The sequence below is a fragment of the Prunus persica genome, chromosome G2 (assembly GCF_000346465.2).
Source record: "Prunus persica cultivar Lovell chromosome G2, Prunus_persica_NCBIv2, whole genome shotgun sequence".
NCBI classification, from domain to species: Eukaryota; Viridiplantae; Streptophyta; class Magnoliopsida; order Rosales; family Rosaceae; genus Prunus; species Prunus persica.
This window is the reverse complement of record NC_034010.1, coordinates 18,010,919-18,022,428: the sequence shown is the minus strand read 5'-3', so window position 1 is coordinate 18,022,428 and position 11,510 is coordinate 18,010,919. Positions and strand designations below refer to the sequence as shown.

Below are 11,510 nucleotides of genomic sequence, written 5' to 3'. Positions count from 1 at the left end.
ACTAGCGGTGCTGACTTTAAAATGTTGACTTGTCACTACAAGATTGACTTGTAAATACAGTCTTAAATCAAATTAGCAAAAATTAATTAACTAAATTTTTTGACTTAGTCTGATAGGACAGCGCACGTTGAACCCACAAAACGTGAATCGATCCCCAAACTTGTTCCCTTAAACTCAATTAGTGAAGATAATCACGTGTAGGCTTAGCTGCCACTGCCATTCTAGAACGGTTGACATTATAAAAACGACACTCAGCTTCACATTCTTATTACAGCATTAGAACATCCATACGTTCTTCTTGGAAACCCCAAAGTTTAATTTTGTTCAGTATACTAGCAGACAATATGAAGGTAGATCACTTCTCCCAGAAACATGCAATTTATATATGTTCTCTCTTAATCTCTTGAGTTTGTATCGTTTTATTTTCTGGGGAAAAGGAAAGAAGGCGCAGCATGTCATATTTAGTCCATGGTTTGATTCTGACACATTTGTTTCGTTGGATGCATGACCTACAGCAAAAGATAACCATTGAGGCGCAGATTCGATGTGATAAGTGTCGGTCCAAGGCCATGAAGATAGCTGTTGCGGAAGATGGTGCCCTTCATACTTTGAAACTATATTCTTTCATATTAATGGGAGATTTGTTTAATTAGTTCGATAATTTTGTTTATGACTTATAATGTTGCAGGTGTAATATCAGTGGCTTTCCAGGGACCCAACAGAGACAAAATGGTGATAACTGGAGATGGAATTGATGCTGTGGACATGGCGAAGTCGTTGAGGAAGAAGCTTGGCTACGCAGACTTGGTCAGTGTCGAAGAAATAACTGAAAAGAAAGCTGTGAACCAAGATGAACCTAAACAGGAAAAGAAAGCCGAAAATGCAAGACCACAACCTTGTTCTCACCATCCTCAGTTGGAATTCTACATCTATGATCCACCATCAACGAGTATGTGCACCATTTTGTGATATGTACAATGGCCAGATAAATGTTCTCTTATGAAACAGATTCTTTTAATGTACGGTATTAGATTGATGGTTTGACAAAATAACATGTTTAGTATTTAAGAGAGCTTATTATTTTAAGATTGTCGTTGAGTGAGCATGTAATATCTCAGATTTCATATTGATAATGCTTTGGGGAGATCTCATCAGATACTTAAGAAAGACTTAGGAATTTAAAAGTGTTAGCTGAAGTTGACTTCTGGATTCCCAAATTGTTAGACCTTACTACCCAAGATATGTAAGTTCTTAATAAGTTATAAAACCAATATAGTAATTAACCTTGTTCAAGCATGGAGTCGAATGAAACAATCACAAAAAGAAAGAGAGATCTTCTCCTAGAAACCAATTCTTTATGCTCAAACAGTAAAAAAATTTGATTTCGTGTGTTGACGCCATCCTGGCTTTAGTGGTGAAGTCATAGCCCTTAGGCAGGAGGGCGGGCTGATTTTGTCTTGGTCCTTGCCTGGGTAGGTGGAACCCGTCTCTTGCCTTGACAAGACTTGGGCGCTGAAAACACTTTTGGGAGTCGAGGGGGCCTCTTGACTGGGCTGGTAGGGAGCAGTGGAAATGCTCGAAATGACAGAAGTTATTTTAATGTGATAGAAATGAGATATTGTCTTTGAATTGCTTTGAAGTAAAACTAGAAGGTTAAAATTGACCAAATTGAAACGACAGAGGCCAAAATGGTAAAAGAGACAAACTACAAAAACCAAAAGTGACTTTTTTGCCTTTAATATACATAGTAAGCTAAGCAATACTTGAGCTAACAGAAAATGCATGTGAAAAGGAAGTACACCTATACTTCGAGATAGAGAAAGATAATAAATAAACAATCCAAAAAACAAAAAAACAAAAAAATCGTGGGGTCGTGTTCGTGTATGGTTGACTACAAAGCTTATTAAATACACCAGCCGAGAAAAACAAAGTTTAAGCAAATATCAATTGAACAATTAAAAAAAGACTACATTATTAGTTATCGTCAGACGCCACAGTATGTTTTGGAGAGAAACAAAGATGATTTGTTTTGCAAAGGAATTGTAGCACAAGTGATTAAGTATTTCTGTAATAAAATTACGGCATTGTTCTGAATTAGTTTTTAAAGCTTAGTAATAGGATTTTTAGTACTTGTGCAAACATGGTTAAAATCACATAAAATACTTGCAAGAATACAAGGCTATTGTAGTATAGATGCTCATGCAAGGTCGTTTTCCTCAAGGACTAATTAGCAATTTAAGTAAAAATAAATTCCAAATAACTAATTAAAATAAAAAGTCAAGAAAGATAATTATGAATTTGGTTGATTCTAAAAACAAATATTAAACAAAAACAAATACGATTGAAGGAAAGAGTTTTGAATATCAATTTATAAAAGCACTAAGGTTTCACCATCACCTAGCAATCCTATGAATTTTTACCAATTACTTATGATTTGCACATGCCACTTTGAAGGTTAGGTTTTCCTAATGTATATTCTACTTGGAACCTCCAACACTGAACGTATATCCAACATGCAACTCGTCCGGACGTTCGGATCAAATCTGAACATGAAAGACTCATTAAGTTTTGTGAAAACCCTTTGAAAAATCATGCAACCCTTAAGACGTGGTGTTCATCTTAAGTGAAATTACAATTATTAATCACAAAAAGCTAGCATCAATTTCAGGGAACCTTCCGACCAAAATTGCATCCAATTACTTTTCTAAAGATCCTAATGGTAATCAGGTATTAAGACAATTAGATAGTTTAAAACAGTGATTAACAATTCAAGTAGGCATGCACTCATCATAGCAATTAAATAAAAATCACATATTCATGCTAAGGTTTAAGGCTTCACCCTAGCAAAAGAAATTTAGTTACGCATACTCATAATTGAAATCCAAGAAAATATCATTAAGAAGAAAAGAACAAAAACACCTGAAAGTTGCGAAAACCCAAAACCCTAACAATTGCTCTCCACAACGCAAAGTTCAAAAGTGAAAAAGAAGTCCAGAATTCCTTGTGAGAAAGAGCTTAAATACCCCTTAAAACCTAGCTACCAATGTACAGCTTTTCCATCCCCACAAGGAAACTAATTAAAATAAAATAATACTAGGAAATAAAGTCCAAATTGGAATAGGAGAATCTGCCCAAAATCTGCCCAGCCACGTTTTAGCCCCAAATCTCCTCCAAATCTGGACCAAGATAGCTTGTTTTAAAGATAAAAATGTTCTGAACACTTCTCTAGAAGGCCACGAACCCATCCGAGGTCACCTTGTGCTCCAAAAACGCAATAAAAGCCCAATACGTCACTATTCCAGCACCGCGCACTACTCCTTTATTTTATTGCCAGAAAATAACCGCTTGGAAGAAAACTCTGAAATTTTGATACGATCAAGCTAAGTGACTCAAGAACGTCCTCCAACTAAAATTACTCCAAAATTCCTCCATTTGATTATGTTTTGCTCCAGAGAGAGTCGAAAGTCCTATATTGAAAATATAATTCAAAGTATCAAAATTCTTCCAAAATATTAACCAAAATATACTAAGAATGAGGTTAAATATATAATATAAAATATGTCCATCACTTAGCCTGTCCTTTACACTTAAGTAGAATAATTAGTTGGATCGAAATTAGAAGGATGGGTATATTAATTATGTTTCTCCTGTCAGCAAATCATGTTGCATATGATAAGAGTGGTCAAGCTGAGTGTCTTTTTTGGGAGTGATTCCTTATGATAAGGCATCACTATTAAACATTATTCAATAAATAATTCAACACGGCAAGAAAAAAAGAAGAAGTTGTTATTAGCACATGATCTCACATTTGAATATTTTATAATCCCATTTTCGTAGTAGCATTGATGAAATTAAAATAAATAAAGAATAGAAAAAAGAAGACACCAAGATAACTATTTTATATAGTGTTCCTCTAAAAAAATGTAAGGAAAAATATTATATTAATCTATTTTATATAGTGTTCCAGCTTGCGATTGAGTGAGTAAGGCTACTTAGTTAGATCGACAACTGAGCCCATTTGTATAAACACACTCGCTTAATCCTTGACGACATATCACAATTTTTGTACTAGTTACTCATCTTTATTTCAATAATATATTATCGTCATTCTCTCAAAATAACAAAACATACATTGAAAAAAAAACACCTATTACAAATTTAAATTATATATAAACCTATTGGTAATAGGCCTAAAACTCTAAAAATGTGAGGGGGAGAGAGAGAGAGAGAGCAAGAGAAAACTCTAAAAACGTGGGGGTTATTGGCTTCTCTTGCCATTTGGGCTAGTTTGTTGGTTGTGCAGGTTGTTTTGTTTGTCTTCTTTTTGCAGATTCGGAGCTCTTGTTTTAGATCTACTTCATATCTGGGTGGTTCATTTTGTTGAGCAAATAGCTCCCTTAGGATTTTGTTGTTGATGGACTTTAGATAAATACAATGATGGATGTGTCAAACACTCACACACAGAAAAAATAACCGAGCACAAATGACACAAGTATTTATAGAGGTTCAAAAATTTGTCTACATCCTCTTTAGTGATCTCCTTGAGAAATTTCACTAATGAAGATAGGTTACAATTTTGATTTCTCTCACACCCCTTGCTCAACACTTTGATGCACATGTAAAACTCTCTCACACTTGGTTTTCTCTTTTCTCACTCTAGCTTCCAACCACACTTCTTGTCTTGCATCTGTTTCCCTTTAATTATGCTGGTATAGATATGCCTTTGAACCTTGGAGGAAGCTTCCTCTTGTTGCACTTTCAACCTTCAGCCACCCCATATTGATCCAGAGTTAGTGGAACCAAAAAGCAAGTCAGCAAAGGCTGCACCCCTTAACTTCAGCCACCTTATCTAGAACCAAAGAGTAGGAAGCCTTCGAAACAAATGAACAAACAACCATAAGTGCTATCCCAGCTCTCCCAGTAGATTGCCAACCTCCCTAGAACTCATAACTGACTAAGGTGGTCCTTGCAATTAGGTAAGCACATGAAAAAGAGTCTTGAAAATGTGTCGAAAACAAAACAGCACAACTGAAACGACCGGTGGCTTTGAAGCAGGTTCATTGGCATGCATTTAGACTTAAAATGACCGGTCGCAAATAGAGGCCCACCGGTCACTTTCTGGCGATTTTTCAAGCCTTCCACTATGTTTCAAAACAACCGGTCGCGTCTACCTGTCGACCAGTCACTTTTCCTCTGAAAACATGCATCTTATTTTTAGGTGAGCCAATTTTTTCCAACAATTTTAACTTGTGATTTGGAGATAAATAAAGGTCTTGAGTGGTTGTTGGTGGTGCTCTCGATCTCGGTGGAGGTAGCGACTATTATGTTACTCACAATTGTACAGTCTAATTAGTAGTAAAGCAAGACAAGAACGAGGTCATACCCATGAGGATTGAGAAGTTCAGATAAATTATGTGCTTAGATTACCCAATTCTAGAAACAAGAACTTAAGTCTAACATAGATTTTAAAGTGAGATTGAGTTTGAAAGTAAAATAAAATTGGAATTTGAAGTGAGAGTGCTTGTGATTGTGAAAACAAACGAACAAAATGAAATTGCAAACAAAAGCAAGTTGTTAGTATGAAAATTGTATTGGCATTTCCTAGACTCTAGCATAGGTCGGGAATTAGGGTGTGAATATATTTTACTGGAAGTTTTGGCGCAACACATTCAATCCCAGATTTTCGAAGTGTGACTTGATCGATATGAGGAAATTGATTTCAGGTAAATCATGACATAATCATGCATTCATTATAGGATTCTTAGTTGGAATTATTTTCCCTCAAGTATTTTTATGTTAATCCTATTTTTAATTGGATTAGATTTTATCTCTTGATATTACTTTCCTAGTTGGACTCTATTTTGATTTAAGTTAAAATATTATGTTTTCATTATTCTTGACTTGGATAGCACGTTCTATTGGTTTCTTTGTGTCAATCTTGTTATATTTAGTTTCCTTGTATAAGGAGTGTTTGGAGTAAAAGGTATTTGTAATAGTGCATAAGCTTGCAACTTTAAATAGGATTCTAAGAATCAAATCTCATCTATTGCAAGAGATTGATCATGTGGTTGGTGGACTTCTCTTACAAATAGGAGAATATGTCTATATAAAAAATATGGCGTGTTTTTCTTTGAGAAACACAGCTTTCTGATTTTGTTTGAGTATATAGAATTTTCAAGAGAAAGCTGATGTGCGTATTTTTGAGATAAGTCATTAGGTGTTCCATGTTTACTTGGTGATTTATCAAATCCTTTCATCATTCATATTACATTTAAATGCATGTCGGTGACTCATACAATTGGGGCCACCGAGACCGTGGTGGTGGTTTTCCTCCGGTGAGCTTGAAGCAATCGTGACCAATATTACTTTTAACATAAGGAGTGTCGAAGATCATCCGTGACAAAAGTGGAGTTACGAAGAAGTCGGTAAACATTATTTAGAATGTGTCTAGGATAAGTGTGTGAGTACTTCTTGTAATCATCGTTCAATAGTGGATTTGTGTTGGACTGAGGAGTCCTATGGATTTTCCCCATACGTGGGGGTTTACCACGTAAAATAATTCTCTGCATGTTCCTTTATTTTATGCTCAGCACTTTTCAGGATTGATAAGCCATATCAATCCTGCTACCGAAGTTTGTTTTTTGTTTATTGATTATAATCTTAAATTGGCCTATTCACCCCCTCTAGGCATTTTTAGTCATCCTACATGTAATTTCACAAGTAAACAAGTGTAACAAAGAATTGTCTTAAGGGTTGAAAAATAGATTTGGAGACTAGGGCATTCGATTCACTATAACAATCCAATTCTAGGTTATAAGGATTCAAGTGACAAATCTAATTCAGATTCAAAGACTAATTCTAGCTAAAGTAAGATTAAGCCATGGTGTCTAGTCCTAACCTTGTATTCCTAATTCAGTAATTAGATCCTTTGTTGTTAAACCTAAATTAAGCATTAGAAATCCAACAAGTATAGAAGAATTTTTTTAAGAACCAACAACCAAGCATGTATCTAATCCCTGTTTTCGAATGTCCATACATACTCTTCATATTCATAGTTCAATTGAAACAAAAGCACATGGTGTCTACTTTAGTTTCAACCAAAATACACAAATTTGAATGGTAGCTAGGCATTCTGATTAGCTAGGCATAATGAATATGAATATGAATATGAACATGAATCATGAATCAAACTTGAAATTTATAAACCCAGAATATTCATGTTAGGTTACATCGAAGCCCTAGTTATGGATTTAGCTACTCATAATGGGAAAGAAACTTAAACAGAAATGAGAAAACATAATGAATGCAATAAGAGTAGAGAAACCCTTTTTCTGGAGTTCTTGTGGTGTCCAATGCTTCTCCAAGAGTTTCTTCACGTCTAATGCTTCTCCAAGAGCTTTCCCACGTCTCAAATGATATATGAAGGTTAAGGAGGGGATTTGGGATGAGTTTGGGTGAGTGGTGATGGCTGAGAAAGAGAAAATTCGTAGGGAAAGGGAAGAAAGTGTTTGGGAAATGATGGGAGTGTGGAGGATGGATAGAGTGGTTTGTGGGAGTGTGAATACTAGGATGTGGTTCATCTTTTGGTGTGGAATGGAAATGGTATTTATAGGGAGAAGGAAGTGAGAAATTTGAATTGAGTATGGCTTCCGCATACAACACCCACTTCACCAACTTTACCTAACACACAAATGCAATAGAAAATCAGTTTCTTTTCTTTTTTGGCTATTGCACTTCACCAATAAATCCCACTAGAAACCATAGCTCATGCATAGCTCATCTTGACCAAGCAACAATCAGCTCATCCTTAGGTCAGCATGACTAGCAACTTCATGGGCTCACGAATTGGGCTTCCCTTAAGCAACTAATGACTTTAAGCTGTCCATCTTGCAATGCAGAATGTAATCTTTCCAACCAAATGTTATTTGGGCCAATCCAAGGTTGTAGGAAGGAGTTAAGGCCGAAACAAATTGCTAACTCAATTTGCACGTTTTTGCATCATTTTGCACATTTTCCTATCCAAAGCCACCATTACTACCTAAAGCTCAATGAAATAAATGATAAACACAAAATAGATTAAAAGCAAAAGTTTAACTAAAAAGCATAACCAAATCATAAGTTAGAATGGTACAAAATGATATATAACTATGCACTGATCAGCGACGTCGATGTCGGTGAATGTAGAACCTGCTGCTATGATGATGTGTTTTGTATTGTTGAAGCAATTATCGTGAAACACCATTGTTGCCATAATATAGTTACAGTTTTGGCCCACATATACAAGGATTTGACTCCAGTTCATTTTTTGGAATTACAAAAATGAAAATTGTCGGATTGTGCAGATTGGGGTTTAGCAAGTTTGTTCTTTAAAAATGTACTGTGTTTTGTATTTTAGTTTTCGTCTTTTGATACGGATTTACCGTTTTTGCTACTGCGCAGTGGATATGTATTGTAAGTGTAAGTAAAATGCTTTTGGCTACTAAATCGAGGATTTAAATCTTTTTTTATATATATTTAGGCCTAATTCTATCAAGATCAAATCAACATGTTGTTGTCTTTGGTCATTGAATGTACTCATCTCCAGCACTATGGCTGCTTTGTAATTTATTATGTTTCATCAATAATTACTATCGCTTTTTTATAATAAAAAATCATATATAAACCCAATTACACTTATTGCAAAAACAAAACATTATTTATTATTCATTGATGAATTCAAACTTGAAAAGTAACTGATAAAATTGACACACTAATCGGCACATCTCCGCAACATGACTTCAAATACAATATCTCTCTATTTTTGGGACCCATGCTTAACCAGCATTTCAACTACAACAGATAATATATCATCCCCAAGGAACCCCTTTGAAGGGTCATTTAAAGTTCGCAACGGCATAAAATCTAGCCAACCAAAAGTGTTGTCCGAGGACACGAACCAGTGTTTGCCTGAAAACAGAAAAATCAAATTTGTAGAGATTTTTCAAGTAAGACCAATGAATTGATAAGTATATAATTAGGAAGATACAAAAATAGGTACCTGTTCGTTCAATATGGTGTAAATTAAAGGCTCGATCCACTACCCGAAGCTTGAATTCTACATAAACGCTGGGAAGGGTGTACAAATCGTCGGCCGATCGTAGGTAAAGTGACAGTGATACGTCCTTATGTTGCCCGTATCCTTTTGGATAAACACATAGCTGCCTACAATTAGTAGAAAAAATTATCCCTTTTTAAAAAACCCAAAAAAAGAAAAAGAAAAAAGGCATATTGACTATGGCCAATTAATCTTAGATATTACTTATTGCGTCATAGAGGTCAAACGTATACATGTACAAAGCACACAAACAGAAAATGCAATATAAGATACTTATAAAGGTTAGCCACACACTGGCTTGGCAACATAAAATACTTATAAAGGTTAGCCACATGCCAGCTCTATTGAGAGTATGAGGCTCCAAAGTCCAAAATGGCGTCGAATTTAAATATAACATGAGTAGTTATGTTATACTAGCCTCTCTGCACGCGCTTTCGCGCTTGCGAGAGGTTTTTTTAAAAAAATAAGTAAATTTATTTTAGAATTAAAAAAGATAATGGATAGTTGTGTTCCATAAAAATAGGATCCATTATCTGCTTTTTCTTTTTCTTTTAATTTTTTTAAATATGAAAAAGTGTGAATTTATCATATTATCCTCATTTAATTAATAATTTGAATTCTTAATGTTTGCATTAACCAAGGGCATTTTCTGGTATTTTGAATGTTTCACCATTCTCTGCCTTTTGCTTTATATATATAGATAAAAGTAGGACTTATTATCAAAATTTTCTTTTAATTTTAATTTTTTGAAATATGAAAAAGTGTGAATTTACCATATTATTCTCATTTAATTAATAATTTTAATTCTTAATGTTTGAATTAACCAAAAATATTTTATGGTATTTTTAATGTTTGATCATTCTCTATCTTTTGCTTTATCTATGTATAGATTAATTTTGGTAAAAATTATTAATTCCTAACCCAAAAAAAAAAAAAGGAGGGTCCAACAATTCATCAAGCCCACAAATCAAGTACCCAATATTACTCTCCAACAATTTGATTGAGTGAAAGTGCCATACCATTTTCTTTCTCCAAAACTGATCAGATTTGGACACAAGTGCTCCAGCCCAAATTGTGACGAGAACTTTACCAAATCATAACGGAAAGGGGGGCTGAGAATGGACTTGTGTATCCGGGAAATAGATTCCCCATAACTCGTCCTCCCACTCGTATTAACAAAAACCTCCGCCCCAAATGTGCAGCAGTCATTCAGAAGGTATCCCTCAGAAGGATGCTCGAAAGTATCGCGGAGGAGAAATTTTGCAAAACCCACCTCCGTTGTCACGCGATCAAATCGGCTTAATATTCCGGCCCCATCTGCACATACGTCAACATGCAAATTCAAAGTTAATTAGTACATGTGTGTGTGTGTAAATGAGAAATAATATTATAGCAGAGTCTTCACCTTCGACGGTAAAATATTCCTGCTGTGTCTGATCAAATACAAACAATCTAAAAGTGGCATAAACGTGTTCCCCGTCACTAATACCATTGTATTCTGACATCAAAGAACGCGGGGCACAAATACGACTGAACATTGAACTCAAAGAAGGAACGCTTGATTTCGCTGTTGCCAAGTAGAGGGAGATGTAACAATGTCCATTTATCATTTCATTTGGGTAAAGTGACAACCTCCTGCAATACAAACTTACAAGTATAATTATACATCTTAAGATTTGCCTAAATACAGTGCAAAACTTCGAGTTTATGCATGTATTCATGTATCAAATTATAAAATGAAATAAATCTTGTGATAATAATCAAATGATTATATGGTTTTCGATGAGATTTAAAGAGTAGAGCAGTGGGCGGGATATGAATTTATCAACGGATGGGCTAATTAAAGTTATTAGTTCAATAATCTAATAATAATTTTCTTTTGTACTTCCAATTTCTATTGTCTTTCTAGAGATAGAAATCATATAAACAAAGCTAGTTCCTCGAGTGCAAAGCTAAATGCTAATTTTCTATAAGCTATAGCATAAAACAAATATAAATTAAATGCAACCGAAAAACACATATTATTAAAATGAAAATATGTTCAACAACATAATTGAAAGTGGAATCCCTCCTCCTTTTGCATAACGGAGAGACTACGCTAGTAGATGACTGGAAAAACCCACCATTTGTGACCGCCAGCTTCAAACGCACTAGATTCATACTTTCTTGCGAGCGTGGTTGATAATGAGGAGTACGACTTTATTTCCAACTTAAAGTGATGTGGTGAAGCGTCTCTTTTGTATGTTCTCATCGCTTCAATATCTTTACAAAAAGCACAAGAAAATTATGGCAGAAAGCTTCAGTGAAACCAAACATGTTTAATTTAGAGTTTCAAACAACTTATTTAATATTTTACTCTATTGGAAATCAAAAGACAAAATGCATGTCATGATTTTATGGAGAACAAATTGTGAGG

At 34.8% G+C, this 11,510-nt stretch overlaps 2 protein-coding genes across 3 annotated transcripts; one reads left to right on the top strand and one right to left on the bottom strand.

Moving 5' to 3' along the window:
• On the top strand, positions 294 to 1,105 carry LOC18771879 (heavy metal-associated isoprenylated plant protein 47). 2 transcript variants are annotated; one of them, XM_007204109.2, is made up of 3 exons: positions 294 to 350; positions 516 to 594; positions 689 to 1,105. In XM_007204109.2, exons 1-3 carry the CDS (start codon positions 345 to 347, stop codon positions 967 to 969), a joined length of 366 nt encoding a protein of 121 aa, XP_007204171.1. In that variant the 5' UTR covers positions 294 to 344; the 3' UTR covers positions 970 to 1,105. The 2 variants fall into 2 exon arrangements, with proteins under 2 accessions (XP_007204171.1, XP_020413836.1); XM_020558247.1 differs by having other exon boundaries at positions 300 to 594.
• On the bottom strand, positions 8,674 to 11,451 carry LOC18770965 (probable inactive serine/threonine-protein kinase fnkC). Its single transcript, XM_020556479.1, has 5 exons — positions 11,218 to 11,451; positions 10,500 to 10,729; positions 10,114 to 10,411; positions 9,038 to 9,201; positions 8,674 to 8,946 (listed from the first exon to the last, which is right to left on the bottom strand). The coding sequence occupies exons 1-5, from the start codon at positions 11,343 to 11,345 to the stop codon at positions 8,795 to 8,797; spliced, it is 972 nt and encodes a 323-aa protein (XP_020412068.1). The 5' UTR covers positions 11,346 to 11,451; the 3' UTR covers positions 8,674 to 8,794.

Excerpts from the sequence above, each read along its gene's own strand:
- LOC18771879 (XM_020558247.1), top strand. The coding sequence starts at position 453 with ATGTCATATTTAGTCCATGGTTTGATTCTGACACATTTGTTTCGTTGG. Across the intron at positions 595-688 it reads GATAGCTGTTGCGGAAGATG|GTGTAATATCAGTGGCTTTC; the intron begins GTGCCCTTCATA and ends ATAATGTTGCAG.
- LOC18770965 (XM_020556479.1), bottom strand. The coding sequence starts at position 11,345 with ATGAGAACATACAAAAGAGACGCTTCACCACATCACTTTAAGTTGGAA. Across the intron at positions 9,202-10,113 it reads AGTTTTGGAGAAAGAAAATG|GCAGCTATGTGTTTATCCAA; the intron begins GTATGGCACTTT and ends TACTAATTGTAG. Across the intron at positions 8,947-9,037 it reads ACACCATATTGAACGAACAG|GCAAACACTGGTTCGTGTCC; the intron begins GTACCTATTTTT and ends TTCTGTTTTCAG.